Source organism: Guillardia theta (assembly GCF_000315625.1).
Source record: "Guillardia theta CCMP2712 unplaced genomic scaffold GUITHscaffold_20, whole genome shotgun sequence".
Classification (NCBI taxonomy): domain Eukaryota; class Cryptophyceae; order Pyrenomonadales; family Geminigeraceae; genus Guillardia; species Guillardia theta.
In genome coordinates this window covers 592055-611526 of record NW_005434654.1, presented here as the reverse complement: position 1 = coordinate 611526, position 19472 = coordinate 592055, and the positions used below count along the sequence as shown (strand labels likewise).

General features: G+C 52.2%; 6 protein-coding genes across 6 annotated transcripts; 3 read left to right on the top strand and 3 right to left on the bottom strand.

Annotated features, from left to right (window-relative positions):
• Positions 1-703: 703 nt before the first annotated feature.
• On the bottom strand, positions 704-1467 carry GUITHDRAFT_151707 (hypothetical protein; the record flags this gene model as incomplete). The annotated part of the gene is made up of 1 exon (XM_005835773.1): positions 704-1467. A coding segment is annotated over exon 1 (490 nt), but the record flags the coding sequence as incomplete, so codon positions are not given.
• Positions 1468-6371: 4904 nt separating this feature from the next.
• Positions 6372-7738, top strand: GUITHDRAFT_105473 (hypothetical protein; the record flags this gene model as incomplete). The annotated part of the gene is made up of 5 exons (XM_005835772.1): positions 6372-6845; positions 6899-6960; positions 7007-7114; positions 7164-7226; positions 7276-7738. 5 exons carry the CDS (start codon positions 6372-6374, stop codon positions 7736-7738), a joined length of 1170 nt encoding a protein of 389 aa, XP_005835829.1.
• Positions 7739-8915: 1177 nt separating this feature from the next.
• Positions 8916-10441, top strand: GUITHDRAFT_136504 (hypothetical protein; the record flags this gene model as incomplete). Its single annotated transcript, XM_005835771.1, has 4 exons — positions 8916-9062; positions 9112-10080; positions 10146-10247; positions 10304-10441. 4 exons carry the CDS (start codon positions 8916-8918, stop codon positions 10439-10441), a joined length of 1356 nt encoding a protein of 451 aa, XP_005835828.1.
• A 124-nt stretch (positions 10442-10565) lies between these two features.
• On the bottom strand, positions 10566-12640 carry GUITHDRAFT_105471 (hypothetical protein; the record flags this gene model as incomplete). Its single annotated transcript, XM_005835770.1, has 4 exons — positions 10566-11004; positions 11055-11161; positions 11213-11579; positions 11631-12640. The coding sequence occupies 4 exons, from the start codon at positions 12638-12640 to the stop codon at positions 10566-10568; spliced, it is 1923 nt and encodes a 640-aa protein (XP_005835827.1).
• Positions 12641-14032: 1392 nt separating this feature from the next.
• Positions 14033-15077, bottom strand: GUITHDRAFT_105470 (hypothetical protein; the record flags this gene model as incomplete). The annotated part of the gene is made up of 4 exons (XM_005835769.1): positions 14033-14143; positions 14197-14303; positions 14351-14417; positions 14475-15077. The coding sequence occupies 4 exons, from the start codon at positions 15075-15077 to the stop codon at positions 14033-14035; spliced, it is 888 nt and encodes a 295-aa protein (XP_005835826.1).
• Positions 15078-15332: 255 nt separating this feature from the next.
• Positions 15333-18102, top strand: GUITHDRAFT_105469 (hypothetical protein; the record flags this gene model as incomplete). Its single annotated transcript, XM_005835768.1, has 20 exons — positions 15333-15470; positions 15518-15623; positions 15680-15711; positions 15772-15840; positions 15894-15992; positions 16040-16119; positions 16184-16283; positions 16338-16415; positions 16460-16615; positions 16673-16701; positions 16751-16757; positions 16811-16888; positions 16939-17006; positions 17052-17138; positions 17383-17461; positions 17510-17578; positions 17631-17737; positions 17783-17849; positions 17895-17946; positions 17996-18102. 20 exons carry the CDS (start codon positions 15333-15335, stop codon positions 18100-18102), a joined length of 1608 nt encoding a protein of 535 aa, XP_005835825.1.
• Between the last annotated feature and the right edge of the window lie 1370 nt (positions 18103-19472).

Sequence of the window (19472 nt, the reverse complement as noted above, 5' to 3'; positions counted from 1 at the left end):
GAATATCAGTAGACTTGTTAGCAGACTCGTTCTGTGCGGGCAAGCAGCTATATGATCGGGTATCTTGGTGCCTCTCCAGGATGCAGCCTATCAGGATCCTTGTTGCTCACTGCCGCGAGGGGACTTGTGAAGCCGTCGAATTACATGAGCAAAATGTCGATAGCTGTACATGTTTGGCGATCGAATATTCTAGCATGAACAAGAAAGATATTCACATTCCGGTCTTTACCCCAGCTTGCGAGGGGAGGTTGGAGGCCGAGGGTATACACGACCTCCTGGAATGGGTAGGGCTTTGCACTTTGCAGAGTAACTCCAGAGACTCAGGAGATGTTGACGAATTCGTCGAATTTGCCAGGGCACCCCAGCTTTTTCCTACGGTGAAGGGTGAAGTCTTCGTTCAAAACATGGCGGGGTTCATTCCAGCTCCAATGGTTGTCAGAGAAATCATGGAGTTGTCTTCCTCAATTCGCTCGCGCAAGCTTGATTGGGCTGTCATCGTGATCTGGGGCTTTGATGATACCAGTATGTCTTGGAGAGAATGCTTGCATGCTGACGGCAACGGCTTCAGAGAAAACGACACAGTCGCTATCTTAATGCCGAACAACAAAATCATGATATGCGACCTGATGGGTTCGTGTGACACATACAACTAAAAAGAACAACCATTCCGAGCACATTTATTTACAGATTCCATTAAGACAATAAAAAAACAGACTGTCGAAAATTCACAAATCATGCAAACTGAACAGTTGAATAGCTAGGGAACGAAGGAGCTAATCGTAGATGAGAAATCGTGTCCAATTAGTCCTGTTGCATTTACAATGGGCTGCCATACTCGTGTCCCATCAGATTGCCTTCGTGGACCTTCGATCGCACTTGTGTTGATGGCACTTAGATCTGGCAGCAGGTACATCTGTAGCGTGATAGAGCTTGCAGAAGACGCGTTGATCCCGTACTCAGACAGCTCCCTGTCGTCCTCGAGGACCTTGCCCTTCAGGACAAGCCTCTGAAACTCGTGCTTGTATTCAGGTACTTGTTTCTCAAGCAGAACTTTGAGGTTCTTGACAAGGAAATATTTCTGGAACTCCACATGGTACGTTAATTGCTTGCACTGGAAAGTCGTATCCAGCACATTATTCTTGTCTCCGAGCTTCGCAATGCTCACAGTGCCCTTGCCGATGGGCTTGCTGTTGTAGAAGGTGTCAGTCTGACCCCTTCCGATCGGATATCTCGCCAACGGCCCGTTGCCATGAGGACCCAGCCCGTTTCCTTTGATCACTTCAATCTTGATGACTGGTGGGGTCATCGGAAGAAAATGAAAGTATATAACAAGAGGCGAGGATGGGAAGGCAAGAAGACAAGAGACTGATGGAACGAGAAGCAAGAAGCAGGAATGGCTGGACCTCTCTGCTGTGCACTCAGACTCCAACCACGTTGCTCTTCAATCTCCACCCTCGCTCCTGCCTCGCTCCCCCTTTTCCGTTGAAACAGCCGTTGGCTGTTTTCTCATTTCCTGTCGGGGACCACACGCTCGGGGGAAACTTCGGAAGGAAGAGCTACGAGGGACGTCGGGAGGAGCAGCGAGACCGAGATGCCTCGACGATGACTGGGACGAGCAGGAGACCTCGATGACGTGCCGTGTTGGATTGGGAAGCTCTGGTTGAGCGATGGACTTGGTCGCTCCTCATATCTTTACTGTCAACCTCACTTCTAATGTCGTGGATACCACTCAGAAAGTCTGTAGAAATTGCCTGCAAGTCGAGCATGACTGACACGAAACACGATCACTCTCATCTCGCACTCTGTTACCTCCATCCTTGTCACTGTAGGCCACTGCCGAGGTCTTGAGGCCAAAAATCCTTGGAAAGTACCCACTCCTCCGCCTTGCCCACGTTGCCATGTAGCTCGTAGCTGAGGAGTACGCCCCGGAGGTCCCCGGGACCAGGACACCCTGGAACGAGTGAGTGTGAAAGGAGAGGACAGAGTTGCATCAAAAGGAGCAAACCTTGTCGACAGCATCGTAACCTGTTTGAATGGCAGAGATCTCATCCAACAAGCCTGCCCTTTCCCATCCGTCGGACAAGATGTTGTATGTCTCATGGTTTGGCTTCGGAAACTTGTACCGTATCTCAGAATCAATGCCCTCAAACCTGGAGAGGCGTCAGACACATTGAAGCAGACTGAGGCGAATCATGGGAGAGCAGCACCTGGTCCTGATAATCTCGATGATATCACGATTTTCCATCTGCATCACCAACTGCTCAGCTCGTTTGATGTTTCCAACTCTCATCCAGGCATCAACAACGATGTTGCACATATGAGGGGTGACTTCAATGTGCTCTTGACAGATCGACCGCAGAACTCTTTCCGCCTTGGAGGCTTTCGGAGGGTCGTCGTCTCGCAGGGATCTGAGCAGGGTTTCATATGAATTGCTGTTTGGCTGAAACCCTTCAAACTTCATCCGTCTGATCAGCGCATCAGCATCATCCGAGTATGGACCACAGGATCGTATGATGCGATTGATCTCAAGCAACTTGCTGTTTGTTGCGTTGTTAAGCTTTTGCCTGCGAACATAAAGGTTGTCCTCTTCCTCGACTTTCACTCGTATGCTGTGTTTGTCAGAGTAGCTCGCCTTCATGCCTCTCCTTGTAAGTTCTTCGACCAAATGTTGAGCGTCGGAGTAGTTGGACAGCAGAATGATTCCATTTCCAGTTGGCTTCCCTCGAATGGTATCAACTTTAGCATCGTGAATCAACGCCAGAGTCATGTTTCGAAGGTTGTTGAGAAAATCATCGCTATCCCATGCCACATCTAAATTTTCAACGTGCACCTTCACCCAGTCCTGTTTCCGGAGAAAATCTTTCTTCCTCCCCCGCTGCTCTCCAAGGGACTGAGGCGCAATTCCACCGAGAGGTCGGTACCCACCTCTTGGACAACAGGACATGGATGGCTGGAAGTTCTGGTACATGGATGCTGAGAGCGATGGTGTAACTCGTGCATTCTCAACTTGATTGGGAACTTCGTCGATCATGGGGCTCGCTTCCATTCCGACATCTTCGTGAAGGAAATGCTTCAGATGCCTCTCGTCTCTCAGCAATGTGCACGTCTGAGCATTCGGACAGTGATGCCAGAATCGCTTCATGTGTCTTGGATCGTGCAGATATCTGCATGCCACAAATGAACAAATCCTCCTCTGTTCATGGTCAGCTGAGAACAGTTTCCCTTGACCATCGATGTCACTGCGTTGTGTGTATGCATCCGTGTGTCGTTCTGAACTTTTTTCGCCTGCTGCTTCTTCATCGATCGCCTTCTGCAGAGATGGATGGTACAGCCGAACCACCGACAAGCCTCTCTTACTCCTCTTTCCTGCCTGAGTGGGTTTTTCCACGGCTGAGCTACTCTTGTGGGGACTTGACTCCCCGTCATCTCCGTACAACCATTCACCAATTTCTGGATCAATTTCTCCAGACACAACGACCACGGACACGTTTGGGTCTGCTTCCATCTCAAAGTTCATGAACTCAGCTCAGTCCGGAAAAGATTTGATAGCAACACTGAGTACGGTAGGCGCGGGGTCCCTGGCCGACTCTGCCGACGATATGCTGCCATTGTTGTTAGGCAAGCCCCTCTCCACTGAGCAAGGGCCACCGTGGCACCCACTGCCAGCCTGATGATGTCAGGCCCTGGCTGAGCCTGGCCCTGGCTCCGCAGCTGCCGTTGCCAGGTCTGAAGGCTAGTTGGTGATGGGCAAGATGGTGGGGCGGGGCCCGGCCGCGCAAGTACGCCGGGGGGCGGTTGGTATCCCGGTACACGCCGTTTGGAAGTTTGTCCGGGTCCGGGTCCGAGTCGGCCGGGCCTGGCCCGGCCCCCCGCCGGGCCCGGCACCGTCGACGCCGTCCGATCGTTACCGCCCCGCCGTACTACGTGACGACGGGAGTCTCCGAGGCTCATGACGGGGCCGGGGGATCCGACTCTCATGTCAGTAGGCTACCCGGTAGTACGCGGCTACGGCGGCGCCCGCCCCCCGCACACGTGACAGGCTCACTGCCGTCACACTCCCGGGGCCGCGGGCCGGGCCCGGGCCGCCGGGCCGTTGCGCCGGCCGCTCACTGGCAGTGAGTCAGCCCGGCGAGCCTCCCGCTCCCGGCCGGCCGGGCCCCGGCTTCAACTTGCCAAGTTTCCGATTTCAACTTGAGTTAATACTCAAAGTTAACTTCACGTGTAAAAAATGGTACGCCGTTGCACATCGGGCCCGGACGTCGGACGGTGCACCAGGCCGGGCGAGGGGCATCCCTCTAGTGTGGGGAAGAGACCGGGGGGGCGCCATCAAGTGGGGAACAGGGCGTAGCCTACTAGCACCGGGGCAGAAGCCTCCGATCAGCACTTTTTGACTGACCAGAAGCTCGTAAGGGGAGGGTGGGGTAGGAGGTAGTACGGTGACCTCTAACGGGTGTCGGAGGGACGTGGCGGGGTACTGGGGTCCTGTGGTGGTCCTGAGGTCTTGTCCAGGGGTAGGGTCCCTTCAAGGGTTGTGAGTTTGCGACTTGGGGCCGGGGGCAGACGACGCAGCTGTAGTAAAAATCATTGAAGTGGGGTGGGTGGTTGGAAGAGACAGGTGGTACTATGACTGTCTGCTGTGTACGGGGTCTTCAGCCGGATTTTGGAGGTAAATGCGTGGGTGGCTTCAATATGTTCTGAACCAAGCACCCCTCTATCATTGCTTTGGTATGCTTCTCGAAAGGTGGGGGTAGTGACCGGGGTGTTGGCCCCTGCAAGGATTGGGGGCCGATGACCCCCTTGGTGATGCATGTGCAGTGGTGGGTGTATCATCCTGAGGGGTCAGGGGTAGTCTGTGGGATGCAGAATATCTGGTAGTCGTAAATTAGGCCGCAGGGGTTCAGTCTGAAAAAGAGATTGGGGGGGGTATACAAGATTTGTACTGTCGGAAGTGGGGTACAATGGCAAGGGGGTAGATGTTTTGGGGGTGGTGATAGGTTCCAACTATTGGGGGTGGTAGTTATCGAATGCGATTGGTCCGATTGGGAAGGACAATTGTTACCTGCAAGGGTGGGTACTTCTCAATTCCAAGCTCAGGCTTGGGGGTACTACGGATTCTTTCGATGCAGTGCTGTATCAAAAGTAAGGGTGAAAGTACTCAACGGGTAGGGTGGGGGTATTTTCAGATGGGGTACAGAGATCATAGGCAGTAGTCTGGGGTAGAAAGAGCATTGCGACCCATAGGAAAGGTTACAAAAATGAAGCCATGAATACCACCGGTAGTATACGTTCTCAGAGGGGGTGGTAGAGAGCATTGATACAAGGGGTGTTTGAGACACAAATAAATGGGGGTATGAAGACACGACAACGAGATATGTCCCATCTTCCAAGGAAAATTTGAGGGTGGGGTACTGGCTATATGGGGCAAAGTTAAATGGTGGGGTGGGGGTGTGAAGAACTCCTCACAAGGGTAGGGGAATTCCAAGCAGGGGGTTATTTGACTCTTACATGCTCGGTAGGGGTATTTTCAGAGGGCAACCATGGGGAGGATGGGGGTGATATAGATAGTCGCAAACTTGTTTGGGGTAGGGTAAGATAGCATCATGGGTCTCGATCTGGACGAGTCGGATGACCACCGGTGGGTAGTACTCATTATGAGGTAGTGGTGGTTTTCGGCGGGGTACTTACCATATGAAGAAGGTGAGGACAACTTATGAGAGGGGTGGGGGTACATGAAAGGAGTTCAAGGTTTTGTGACACTAGCACTTGTGTACACTTGCGATGATGAGATGGTTGTACGAGGGCAGAAAGAAAGCGAGTGGTGGAGGAGAGAGGTTGTAGAGACATGCAAAATGATCAAATGAGATAGCGATGTAATGAGATGAAGAGTCGAAGCAAAGGAGGGGCATTGCCGGGGAAGGATCAATAGGAGCTTGCTCGCAGGGTACGAATTTTCGATGATCCTTCACCCATGATCAGTGTGTGTACATGGAGAATAGATGAAGGAGGATGATAGGGCACATGCGATGAGGCTGGACATTTGGGGACTGATGATTCGTTCAAGTGCAATGGCAGTGCGAACCTTTGCGTTCACTACGATGATTCATCCATGTAGGGTAGCCACATGGCATTTCGACCTAAACCTCAGGGTACATATTTCGTTTCATGTAGATTTGCGTCATTGAGGTGTATTTGCGTATTGGTTTGAATGTTGATGCTGATTAAGAGCTCGAATGAGTCTTGTCGAGGTAGATAGGGTTTGTTAGAGACCATAAGTACAGTTTGTGGTTTTCGCAAAATATGAGTTCCTAGGTTAGTCAAAGAGCCAAGAGTTTGACCTTGATCCAGTAAATTATTGACTTGATTGTACAGAAATGACCATCCAAGATGATAACGCGGCGCAGGCGCTCATCCAATTATTCTCTGGAGAAGGGCTCAAGACCACGAAGGGCTCCAGAGCCGGGAGGAAGGGTGGCAAGCCACAGAACGAGGCCATGTTGCAGCCCAGTGTCAGGCGTGGGGGACGTAAACGCAAGCCATCATCAAGGTTGGATGGATTCAGCAACAGCGATCATGAAGCGTGTCCGTCCCACATGAAAGATCCTCGTGTCAAGCGGGGCAAGGTCGATGAGGTTACAGCAATGGAGCGCAAGAGAAGTTCTGATGCGCAAGGAACGGCAAGGATCACCGAGCGGAAAAATTCCATCACGGATTGCGAGTCAGACAACTCCACTTGCGCGTATCTGAAGAAATCAAGCGCAATGGATCAGAAGACCTCCTCCAGGAGGGCCTCTCCCATCTCACAAGCAAGCACACCTTTGGTGAGCCCGATGCCGTCTCCTGTCGAGGTGAGAGAAATGCATCCTATCATGTTCCTGCGGTCCTGACTTCTTCTGTGAAGAGTGCATCCTCGAACAAGTACTGCCACTTCTGTCAGCATGTGAAGGTCAAAAGGAGCACCAGGTACTCGTGTAGATGTGCTCCCACCTTTTCTCTAACCCTTGAGCAGTATGTTGTCCTGCAGCCAATGCGATCGCCGATACTGCGAGTACTGCTTGCGGGTTCACTTAAATGAAATTTGGGAGAGGAGTGAGAGCTGGTCGTGTCCCCGATGCAGGTTAAGCTTGATGATGCCCAAGTGCTTGCAGGCTGACGTCGAACCGCAGGTGCAAATGTTGTTGCAATTCAGTCAGCTGCACCAAACTTCACAGACACTGCAAGGCATACAGGTGATCACGACTGTGATTACACGATGGTAGAAGTCTGACGCTCTTGCAGGTATAGGTTGCTTCGGGCGAAGCAGGCAGAACTTCGAGCAACTTCGAGCCCAAGAGATGTAGCCGTTCAGCGAAGCAAGAAGGAGGAAGGAGCAGATGAGCAGCAGTCAAGCCAGGATCCAAGGGGATGGTTGGAGCTGCAGGCGGTCGTTTCCAGTGTTCTTGAGGAGACAGGAAAGAAAGTTCATCATGCCAACTTCGTTACTCCCAATGTCAAGGTGGAGGACAGAGGCTGCAAGGCAGGGGCTGCAAGCAATGGCTCCTTGGAAAATGGGACTGAGCCCCGTGGAGATATCTCAGTCAACTCGGTGTCAATGCTCCTCTGCTCGGACGAGCACAGCAACAGATCGGTCCCGGAGCCCAAGTTTGGAACTCAGATGCACAAGCTCTCGTTCCCGAAGGACCTGGCAGTTTCTAATTGTGTCGCGACCAAGCACAGCATCAGCAGCCTGCTGACCGTGTGAGGGCAACGACGTGAGCTTCGACCCAGTGAGGACTTGATCCCTGGGGTCTCGCTCTTGCGATGGCACCATGCGGCGATTGCTCGTGTCTCTCGTTGAGGGGGTGTACATATAGTCATCTTTGACATGTTTCCAATAAGATTCTGTGTACTTGTGGCAAACTATCGTATGTCTCTCCCTTCCTCGCATTCAGATGCGATCTGTCCTGTCGCTCTCCGTCAAGTAGTGAAGGCCGAAGCTCGCCAAGGATCCTCTGATGATTGTAGCGCTTCATTTGTTCACATGTCTCGACCTGGAGGAACAGACAAACACCTGATGTGCGCGAATCGGGGCGGAGTAATGCACATCACCCGTTCAATGACACAAGGTCTGGTTGGCTGCAAGTGTGAGCCGCGAATGTTGTTTCGAGCAATTTCATCTTGTCGTTGAAGATTTGATGATTTCATTCTTACAACCATCTCGGCAACGACCAAATTTGCCTCTAAAGAAGTTGCCCCCCAGCTCAAGGATCAAGTCTTAACCTGCTTCCTCTCCTCCTCCTCTAACTCGTCACTAGCAACAACTGCTGATTTTCTTCCAGCAATACCCGGAACGAACAAGAGAAGTTCTGAGCGATGAGGTCACAGCCGCTGTCATGAGGATCCAAGAGGGCTGAAGTAGATGTAACATGGGACAGGAGCAGCTACTGGAGCTACTTGACATGTGACATGGTCAGGAGCAGCTACTTGACATGTGACATGGTCAGGAGCAGCTACTTGACATGTGACATGGTCAGGAGCAGCTACTTGACATGTGACATGGTCAGGAGCAGCTACTTGACATGTGACATGGTCAGGAGCAGCTCCTTACCTACAGCATTCTTGATCCAGCCCAGGCTTGACCCTCCTGGCAAACCTACCCGGAAAAGTTGCCGGACCGAAAGACTAAAAGGGACTAATAACGGCCCGATCATGGCGGCGGTTTGAGCGCGAGGAGAAGGCAACGAGCGATGGCAGAAGACTCGCAAGGTGAGGAGGAGGCGTAACAGGAGGAGCAGGGAAGAGAGTCGAACAGCAGAGGAGGTGGCATTGGTGGAAGAGAGCAGCAGGCGATGGTTTCTAACTGCAGGAAGCAGGACGCCACGTGAAGTCGGTCAAGGGCTCAGAACAAGGCTGAAGACGCGAGGGAGTGGCGGGAAGACATGCCGCAAGAGAGGGCTAAGGAGAATGCGACGGCAGGGAGAGCCCTTCCTGACCGCTCCAACGCTGAGCACAGCCAGCAGTGCTACACTAGAGTGGACGCAACAGAGGAGCCTAGAGGGATCAATGGCCCGCTTTTCTCCCGCCAGGTTGAGATGTGCCGCAATGCAGCGATGGGAGACCCTGAGGATGTTTCAGGTCTGCGGAGGAGCCAACATGAACGGCCCTCTGGTCAACTCCCACAACTACCAGCCTCCTCGTGCTGCTCCCTACAGGATCCCTTGGCAGGTGCTGGTGGGAGACGAGCAAGTGGCAAGGGCGTGGCCAGGGAGTGCGGCCGGGCTGAACGTGAAGCTGCCCACCCCGAGGAAGAAGGGGGACCTGTACCGGAGCGGAAGCCACTACAGGTCGAAGCACGACCCCCGTCTCCTCCCGACGGGAGGGACGATGGGTCTGCACAACACGTCCATGATCGTCTCGAACATCGATGGGAGGAAGACGATGGGGATAGAGAGGAGGAGCTTCGGCTTCCTCGGCAGGTCTCTGGGGTCCTACAGGAACTCTCCGACGCAGTTCCTCCGCAGTCGAGAGAAAACGGGCGACCTCGCCGCACCCCAGAGGTTCCACTACCCTGACGAAGACTCGAGGCTGCCGAGGCCTCCAGGACGGGGCGACAAGGGCTTCCTGATGCCGAGGAGGACGGCCCCGCCTAACTTCGTCCTGAGCAACCAGGTGGATTGCCTGATGGGAGACATCAAGTTCCTTTCCGGTACCCTCAAGAAGTCCAGGAGCAAGCGGCCCAAGGACAGCCCGTCGGAGGCTGACCCCGACTGGCAGAGACTGCAGGAGGAGAGGAGGTCAGACTTCGAGGCGATCCTCAATGGAGCCAAGCTGGAGGACAGGCGGAGAGTGAAGAGGTTGAAGAAGATCCAGAGGATGACAGGGTCGATCCGCAGCAAGTCCCAGCTGGGAGAGCACCCGGGAATGGCTTCGAACTTGTCTGCAACGATGCCTGCACGACCCAAGACTTCACTCGGGGCCTCTCACATAGACAAGACGTCTGTATCCCTCGCAAGGACGGATCTCCGCAAAACAGCAGACCTCTCCAGGGGAACAACTCTCCAGGGGAACAACTCTCCAGGGGAACAACTCTCCTTCCTTCCAGATGTGAGCCGTTTGCCTCGCTGAGGTGGACAAAGAGGACGAGATGGTTGCTGACATGCTGCGACAAGGTGGTGAAGCGTCAACTTATTGAGAACATGAAGAAGCAGTGGGAGGCGATCAACAGAGAATACCAGCGGTTTACCTTGTCTCTGTTCAACCTCGACACGAGGGTCAAGGAAAGGCAGTTGCTGTCACTCGGTGATGTGACTGACGACTTTGATTCCAGGTGCACAAGAAGGAGGAATGCGAGAGGCAGATGGAGATACTGGAACGAGAGATCGAGAGGTTGTCCAAGAGCGCCATCATCGTGAATTCCACAGGAGAGGTTTTCGCACGGCCGAATACGAGTTTTCACAAAACGTGATGAGGTGAAAGTGAAGGAAGGTCAATCTTGGTACAAGAACAAGAACCACCGTGATGGTCTTGTGAGTACGATGTAAAGATCAAAGAGAAGAATTTCTTTATTTGTACGAGGCATATTCAATCCATCACAAATCCCTGTTAACGTGCCACCTCCACCACACCCCGCTGTACCTCCACTCTCCTCGTCCGCGCGGGGCCATCTTCTGGTCTGCGGATTCAGCCTGGCAGGTGTGGCCCGTGTTACCCAACATCCGCCATGACGACTTGTGCGCACAGGCGCGGCAATGCTCCTTGGCCTGTTCGAGGATGACTGACTCGCGGAGACGCATGAAGTTTTCTGCTAAGCTCTCCGCCTGACCCTCGGACACGACGACCGAGACAGGGAAGGCTGGTCCGACCCCGAAGACGGTCACATCCCACACGGAGAAGAAGCCTTGAACGATGTGATTGGCGATGCGTCTAGTCTGAGTGAAGACATTTTTGGACTCTCCGCTGGCAGATGCGCCGTACAGGAAGCCCGCAGGACGCCACCACATCAAGAGGAACAAGGCGACGAGCGATTCCCTGCATCACAGTTAGTCAGCACTTGCCGCCAGCATGCTCCAAGAACTTACAGCACAGCAGAGATGGACGGAAGGAGCCATCCGCCGATGCAAGATATTCTGACCTTCATGTCGCACACGTCTGGGAACGTTTCCGGTTCAGGGCACTCGGCTTTTTTCTGCCATCAACGTCAGATCAAGCAGAAAACGTTGGGTCATGTTGCCACTACCGCTGCGAATTTGCTAGCTTTGTACGAATTATCACAGCACATCGCTTTTTCGAGGATGTTACATGTAGGAGGCTTTGGGTCTGCGCTTGCGCCTGTGGTGCATGGGTCGGGTGGCTGGAATCCAGTCTTGACGGCACAATGCAAGTGTGAGCCCAAGCCAGCGAGAGAGATGATCCAAGCGACGAAGGTGACCCAGAAGACAACCTTCTGCCATGTGAGCGAGACCTCTCCGGTGAACAAGCATCTCTTCCACATGGTACGCTTAGTCAACCTGCCGCCTCCTGGCCTGACGGGACGCAAATTCCATACGGCAAGTGGTCCTGCCAATATGGCACCAAGGATGTTGATGATGATAGCCTTGCGGAGACTACAGGAACAAACAAGTCAGGTCAAGGCAAACAAGAAAGCGTTAACTGACTTGTTGTTGATCTTCATGTCCAGTCCTTGTGTTTCACGATCCTTGATAGCTCTGGCTTGAAGCACAGCAACAGCCCACATCATTCCCAAGAAGAGAAGATGAAATGAGACTCCGAGGAAAAGCATTTCATTCTTGAGGCCAAACCAGGCAAGTGTTTCATTATTGATGAAGTTGAAAATGTCGACAGACCACTTGAATCCGAAGTACATGGATTGCGACATCTTGTTCTTGAAGGAAGACACAATCTTGTAGTTGGTTGTGAAAGCAACAGGCCTGTCGATGTCACTGCTTTCATAGATGCCTCCTGTTCGAGTTTCGCCTGCTCGCGATGTCACAAGATCGCCAGCAACGGCTAATTTGGTCTCTCCATACGGACCTTTCGAGGTAGAATCTTGTTCGAACATTTTTGCCATCGCCGCATTATTTGCAAACTCTTGCTTGGATCTCAGAAGAGAGACAGCGTAGGGCTCGCGAATAGTTTTCTTCTTCTGTATCGCAATGCGAGTGGAATCATGAATGTTGAACGTGACAATCTTCTCCTTCATTCTTGCATCGCAATACTCCTCCCTCAGGTTCAACTTGTCTCCGTACAGCTTGTAGGCAAGCTCTTCCTCTGAGTTGGCAGCAGACCCTTGCAAGGAAGCATCGAACTCGGAGATCACCTTGGACAACGACAGGTACCCGCTGGTCGAGAAGCTCACAGACGCCATGAGTTGAATTTCCCCGGTGAACACCTCAAAGAAAACCCATTGCTGACCGGGAAAGGTTCGAATCTCAACCATTTGCTGGGGCTGCAACTCTGCCAATGGAACAAAGTTGCCAGAGAAGTCCGCCCAAGTCACCAGGATTCTCTTGCCCGTGTCATTGGGCATCCATATTGTGATGGAGCTGGACAAGAAGCACTGGGCAGACTGCTTCTGTGTGGAGAGCTGGAAGGTGGCGCCAGGCTTCGCCTTCTCCAGGATCTTGTCGATGTTTTCATCCAGCTGCTCGCCGGCGATGAGAGACATCCCTGACGCAACGTGCAGACGACACGAGGTCCGCCACGTTGAGCGAGGGCTATATATACTCCCCACCGTGCCCCACCCTCATCGTACCCCACCGTTTCCCCGTGCAAGTACCCGGTCCGCACCGGGGCATCCACGAATTACGATAATGTCCGCAGAGCCACCCCCGTTTTTCCCCAAGTTGCAGTAGGTAGGGTCACCCTCACCCACCCCAGTGTGCTGTCAACTTCATCAGTGCTTCGCAGGGCTCACTGTCAACTGATACCACCCTGACCACCCCACCCTCAACCAGCAGCAACCGGGTACGATATCCAAGTCAACCTGATATCATCAGGGGTGGGGTGGTAACCGGCTTCCCTGGGTTTATTTTACCGAGTCTGATCGTTGTAAGACCCAGGGAAATGAGTCGGGCGCCACTATGAAGGGTGGGGTGGGGGTGGCCCACTTTAGCACCGTATCCGGTTGACTGCCAACTTGACCGTAGTACCCGTGGGGGCATCGCTTCCCTCTTTTCAAGCTGACCGAACGGGTGGTCGGAGGGGCAACGGTCATTCTTAAGGGACCCGTTCAATTGGGGGTCACAGTGTACCAGTACCGTCACCTCTAAAGTGGAGTGGGGAAGAGTCAGAGATCACTTTTAGTTCCCAGTACGGTACACAGCAACGGTTGAATAGGCTTCCCCGTACTACCCTTGGCAATCATTTGTACCAGTCGTTTTCAGTCGGCACTGTGAGAGTCGAACTTCAGCCTCGGAAGATCTTGCGGCCGTCTGGTAGTCACGTGCAGGGCCTCACTGTACCGGGCCGTACGGCGCGGCTGGCGGCTCAGCGGCTGGCCCCCGGTACCGTAGTACCGTACGGCGGCGGCCAGCCGTACTACTACTTGTGACCCGTCGGACGGTACCGTACCGTCACGCGACTCCTGGCAAGAAAATAACGGTCATCCGATCATCTCATTTTCGGGGCAATCCCGTCACAGCGGCCTCGCTCGCCGTCGGAGGTTCCGGGCCCGCCTCCTGAGCGGCCCCGGACTCGAGTCGGAAGTCACGTACCGGGTAGCCTAGTATATCCATTCCTCGTACAGATTTTTTAACTTAACTTTGAGTAAATGCATTCCATGGATTGAGTAGTAAAGAGTAGTGTGGTTATTGGTAACCGCCCAACTTGAATGCGTGACTTGCCACCGCTGCACGTCCGCGGCCCGGCCCGGCTTGGCCTCGGAATCGGAGCCTGAGAGTGTACGGTAACAGCCTCCGAGCACCGGTCATAGAACTCAAGCCAAGTGATTCACACTGCAACAACAAAACAAACAATATTCTTTACGATACAGGGCTTCTTCAGTTGTGTCACAGTGGAGAGCCCATGGGTCCGAGCCCCTGTTCCTGTCCAAGGGTCACTAGTTCTGATAACATTGATTCTCTTCCGTGCAGTTGGGGAGGATTCTGAATCCATTCTCGTTGAGCCTTTCGGGAGGCACGCAGACGCATCTGTCTTCACCAGTATCCTCCTGATCAAATTTCAATCAGCCAGATGTCCCTGTAGAAACAATGCACATCCTACATCTTTTTCCATTCGCGGCAATCCGATCCAGTGCCGCTCTAGTCCACCGCTGTCCGAGCTGCACCATATCCTGGTTCCCTCGCCAGGAAACAGGTGGACATTGCATGCTACGTTGAACATGGATCAGTGAGAGAGCCGGGGCGTTGTCAGCGACCTGGAAGCTTCTTCATGAAGATCTCATCGTGCCGAGCCTGTGCCACGAGCTTGTGGAAAGTCTTGAGCTGCAACAGACAAGTGACAACCACTTCAACTAGACGGGGAGATCTTCATGACCATACCTCTTCTGTTTCTTCGCCGGTGCTGTCATAATATCGTCCAATGAGCTTCCCCATGTAATTGTACTTCGTTTGGTTTTGATAAAATTTCAACCAGCCATCAACAGTGATCAGCTCTCCAGGTTTCAATCCTTCAAGATCGTCGATACATCCCTCCTTGTCGAATTTTCCTGTCACGTATGCTCTGCTTCCATCATTGCCAGCAAAACAAGCGTAGTGCATTCCTTTGCTATAGAATCGCGCTCCGGCAGAGACATTGTAGCAGCTTCCAACAATACAGACGACAATGGGACGACCCTCGACAGAACCATCAAAGTCTCTGAGAATTTCTTTCGTAAAGAGCAATTGCCCCTGGTTTTCTTTTTGCTTTTCTAACCATGTGTTCGCCTTGTCTTCGAATCGAAAGAATTGAATCCCGACGACCAAACCAGACACAACAAGTACCAACAGCGCAATCACGGCGTTTGCTGCATTCTTTCTGGGAGTCTCAACATGCTCCTTGTGATTTCTCCCTAAGTTGGATCTCATCTCCTTATCGTCCTGCCTTCTCCCGCCATGCCGCCTTCGTGAACCTGCTCCGTCAACATCGTCGAAAACCTCCTGCATGGCACAGGAACACAACTTCACAAACTTTCAGCCCTTGAAACTTTACCCTACAAAAGTTTGGGATAAAGTTTAAAAGTCTGGACATGGCTCTTTACTACCATATTCCTCCACTTTTAAAACACTTGTTGGGGGCACTTGTTACCTTGATGGGCCTGATCAACATGCGAGCTCCTCGTTCACGAGCTCTGATCCCCTCGGCCTGATCCCCTCAGCTAGCCTCAAGCCCGTTGCCAACTGACAAGCCAGCTGTCAAGCATGGACGCGGGGGAGGTAGTCTTCATCAGCCCAAATGTTGCCTTCAGGCTACGCGTCCTTGCCAAGCGAGCTCGTGAGAGAGTTGCACAGAAGCATCGAAGCCAGAGGTTTCTCCTATACCCTGATTCATCATTGCTGGTACTCGAATGCGCTAAAGATACGAGCACTTATCGCTTGTTCCACAGATTTCCTGGCAAGTCGTAAGCATCATATTGATTGTTTGGACTATCTTTGAGGTACCTTTCACACTGGTTTTCGTGAGAAATGGACAGAATAGCGATCAATCATGGTGTAAGCGATATAGATGCTATTGTTTTTTCGACAGCGGGTAGGCTAATAGGGTGCAGGCACCTGGGACTGGATCATGGTAATAAATTTGGTGAGCTTGCGACTTTGACTTGAGTTGTTGAAATGTTTTCGATTGTTGAAGACGTCATAGGTCGTGGACATCTGCTTCATGCTGGATGTTGTAGTGAACTTCAACACTTCATATCTCGACAGCGAAGCAGTACGTACATCATGATCAGTCAAATGAGTTTTCTGACAATTTCGCTCGAACAGTTTTTGGTGAAGAATCGAATGGACATAGCCATGCACTACTTGAAATCATGGTTTCTTCTGGATTTCTTGACGAGTTTGCCTATTGACAGCTTTCTCTGCGTAGAATACAAGACTTTGCTTCTGTACATGATGATATGTTTGTCTAGGCTGGTGGCAGCGAATCAAATCCTGGCTTTCTTCGAGTTGTCAAGGTTATCCGTCTGATCAAGATTGTTCGTTTTGTGAGGTAGCAATTGCTTGTTAGAATTTGCCAGCTGCAATCTGTTGCTGTTTGTGATGGGCAAATCCAGGGTGAAACGAATTTTGAGTAATTGGGAGCTATCTATCACCTCGAAAATTTTCTTGACCATCATCCGCTTGTTCAAGTTCTGCATGCTGATGCTGTTCTCGGTTTGTGATTGTAGTCGTGGGAGATACTAGCGTCTTGTGACTTTCCAACTGAAGATGCATCTTTGTGGATGTCTCTGGATGCTCATGGCAATCATAGACGTTTGCAATGTGAATCCGTCTCAAACTTCTAAGGTACAGAACTCGATGATGTTCATCCTCCTTCAAAAATTGCTCAGAATCAGCAGGACTGCATTTGCGATGCCGGTGGATGTTACCCAAACAACTGGCTAGCAGCCTATGATCTTCACATGTATGAGTCGATCGCGACGGATTCAGAACTCTTCCCTCGCTATTTGGTCTCTATCTACTTCGCTACTGTGACGCTGACGACGGTGAGAGCGGAGGAGGGCCTGTGAAACTAGAGAGCCAGTCTGAACGTGGACGTGCAGGTGGGTTATGGAGATGTAGTGCCCGTAAGGTGAGAGTCGTTCCTGTGCCGACTGTGTATGACATGCGCCATCACGCAGAGATGCGGTAAGTCTGCTTGAAGTCCTTCCAAGTCATTGTCAGGACGCCACGTGTGATAGGAGCGAGCTTGCGCCATCTTCCTGACCCTCTGCGGAGCCATTGTGTTCGCGTTCTGTATTGGAAGCATCTCCTCGCTGGTGATTTTGGGTGCCAGGAACGAGAGACTTGTAATTGAGACATGTCGCAGGTCAGTCAGAGAAACCTTACCGAGACTCACATAGAGAGTGAGCTGAGAACGATACAAGACTTCTTCCGGTTGAAGTCGATGAAGCTTTCTTGACGATGATATGGTCCATGCAGCCTCAAGAACCTTCCAAGAAACCTTGAGATACGAGCTAAGCAACATCTGATGCACACCGCCAAGTCAGCACAACATCTTGTTCATCCGTATGTCACCAAGAAAACGAGGAATTTCTTTACAAGTTTACGAGCAGATGCTTGAACAGTCTTCCTGATCGAACTAGACAAATGATCATCGAATACGTGAATCGAGAGATATCAGACGAATCAGCTGAAATGTTCGACAGATTATGAAGGGAACTCTAGACAAACATCCTTTCTTTGTCGACATGGATTACGATTGCAGGCAGGCGTTACGGCTCATAATCTCGTGGAATGACAGTCCTTGAAGGTGTTTCATGGCAGAGTACCTGACGCCGATCTTCGTACAGAAAGATGAGATTCTCTTCCGAGCCCTGGACGTTGGATTCGTAAATCACATCTCGGGATGATTGAATAGTTTGTGATAAAATGACAAGGAGATGTACTTCGTCGTAGAAGGAGAGTTCGAAGCTTGGAATGTGGAAGACAACAAAGTCCTTGCCAAGGTGAAGTTTGCTTGCGATTCACTGCTTTGCCTTGTGTGATGGTGCCTGTCAGCTCGGGAAAGGAGAATATCTGGGCGAAATCTCTTTGTTCCCTGACATCTCAACGTGTCGAACTTCTACTGTCAAGGCGAAAATCGACAGTGAAGTCTTGTCCCTGAGGTGAGAGATTCAAGCTCTGCTGCTGTTCTCGATATCTGCGACCAGGCGAGACGACTTCTACAACCACATCCGACCTCACTTCCCGGATGTCTATGAGGCGATCAAGCGACTTGTTGTGCCAGGGCTGTGAGCTTGTGGGTTCTCACATGAGCGGCAGGCGATCACGAAGCAGAGGTGGCTGGATTCAGCGATCGTCAAACGATATGCAAGTGAGCGAGAGAGCACGAGATGAGAGCAGGAAGTGAAGAGAGGCTGCAGGGGAGAAGTCACAGCACAGATGCGATCACATCTACAACAAGATCAAAGAAATTCAGACTAGGAAACTCTTCGTGATGTCAAGGAGCCAGAAAGGTCGCACATCCTGATTTCCCCTCACCTTCTCTCCTTGTGTCTCTTCTGGGCTTCATCGCCTTGTCTTCGTCAGTCTCCTCTCGTCTCGTCAGTGCTGTACTTCATCGCCTCCTCTTTTTTGCTTCATCTGATCTCCGTCCCTCATCCCGACTCTCCTCACTCGATCAGCAGGTTTCAATTCGCCTTCTCTCTCGCCCACCAGTATGTCAGCAAGGAGCAATCGCTCCAAGATAGATAACTCTCTCAACCAACATCGAGACCTCCCGCTTGAGAGCAGCCCCCGCAGACGTTCTTGCTTGCCTTCCTGCTGCCCCTGCTCTTGCTCTTGCTCCACGGCCTCCTCCATCCTTGTCCGCCTCGACAGGCTGCAGACGATGGTGGAAGGGCTTCAGGCGAAGCACAGCCAGCCGCAGGTTGAGAATGATTTATTTAAAGTTGTATGAACACAAACTCTTGGAAAGAAGCGGCCAAGAAGAAGAGTAGAAAACAACAGAACGATCAACACGCAAGAGAAGACCATCTAGAGCCAGAAAATCTCTAGACGGCGAAACATCTATTCACAATCCCAAATTCAGCAAGCGGCTCATGCTGACCTTGCTGCAGCAGTCTGGCACCGTATCAACTTCAAGTAGGTGCTCGCCTTGAGCTTCAGCTTCACCCCCGCCCGCTCCGCCTCCTCATATCCCGTCGTGGCCTCAGCAGGAAAGCCTCCTTCCATGCACGCGTCAAGAAAGCTGTCAAACACGTCGTGCAGCTGCAGCTTCTTCGTCCTGCTCCGCGAGCCTGAGCTGGGATCTTGCCGTGCATAGAAGGAGAGCACACTTCGCCATACGAGGAGAGCATCTGCAAGAGAGTAAGCGATCGTAAGGGGCAGCGAGCTACCTTCCTTCTGCCAGCCTCGCCCGACCGAACCCAGCGAGAATGACCTGGAGGAGGGAAGCGTCGAAAGAATCCAGATCGAACCTCCATTCTCGAGACTTCTCCTTGAAGGAGGAGCGAGACAGGCGGTAGGCATCCAAGGCGGGATGGGGGAGGCAGAGGACGAGCTGGCGAGCGAGAAGGAAGTCTGTCTCCGCTACCGAGACCCGGAAGAGGATGGTAAAGAGCCCCTCGTCGAGAAACATTTCTGCCTCCTCCATCCGCTCCACCACGTCCAGCACTTTGCTGAGCCGCTCTCCTCTCCCGAACTTGCGGATGGTCGAAGCGTACGCTGACTGCAGCGCATGCACGTCGGCGAAGCATCGAATGTCCATAAGGCACTTGAGCGCTTTGTCGAAATCTCCTTTCTCCGAGCACACTTCGATCTGATCACGAACGTAAGTCTCCTCCCTCCCTCCCTCCCTCCCTCCCTCCCTCCCTCCCTCCCCTCCCTCCCTCCCTCCCT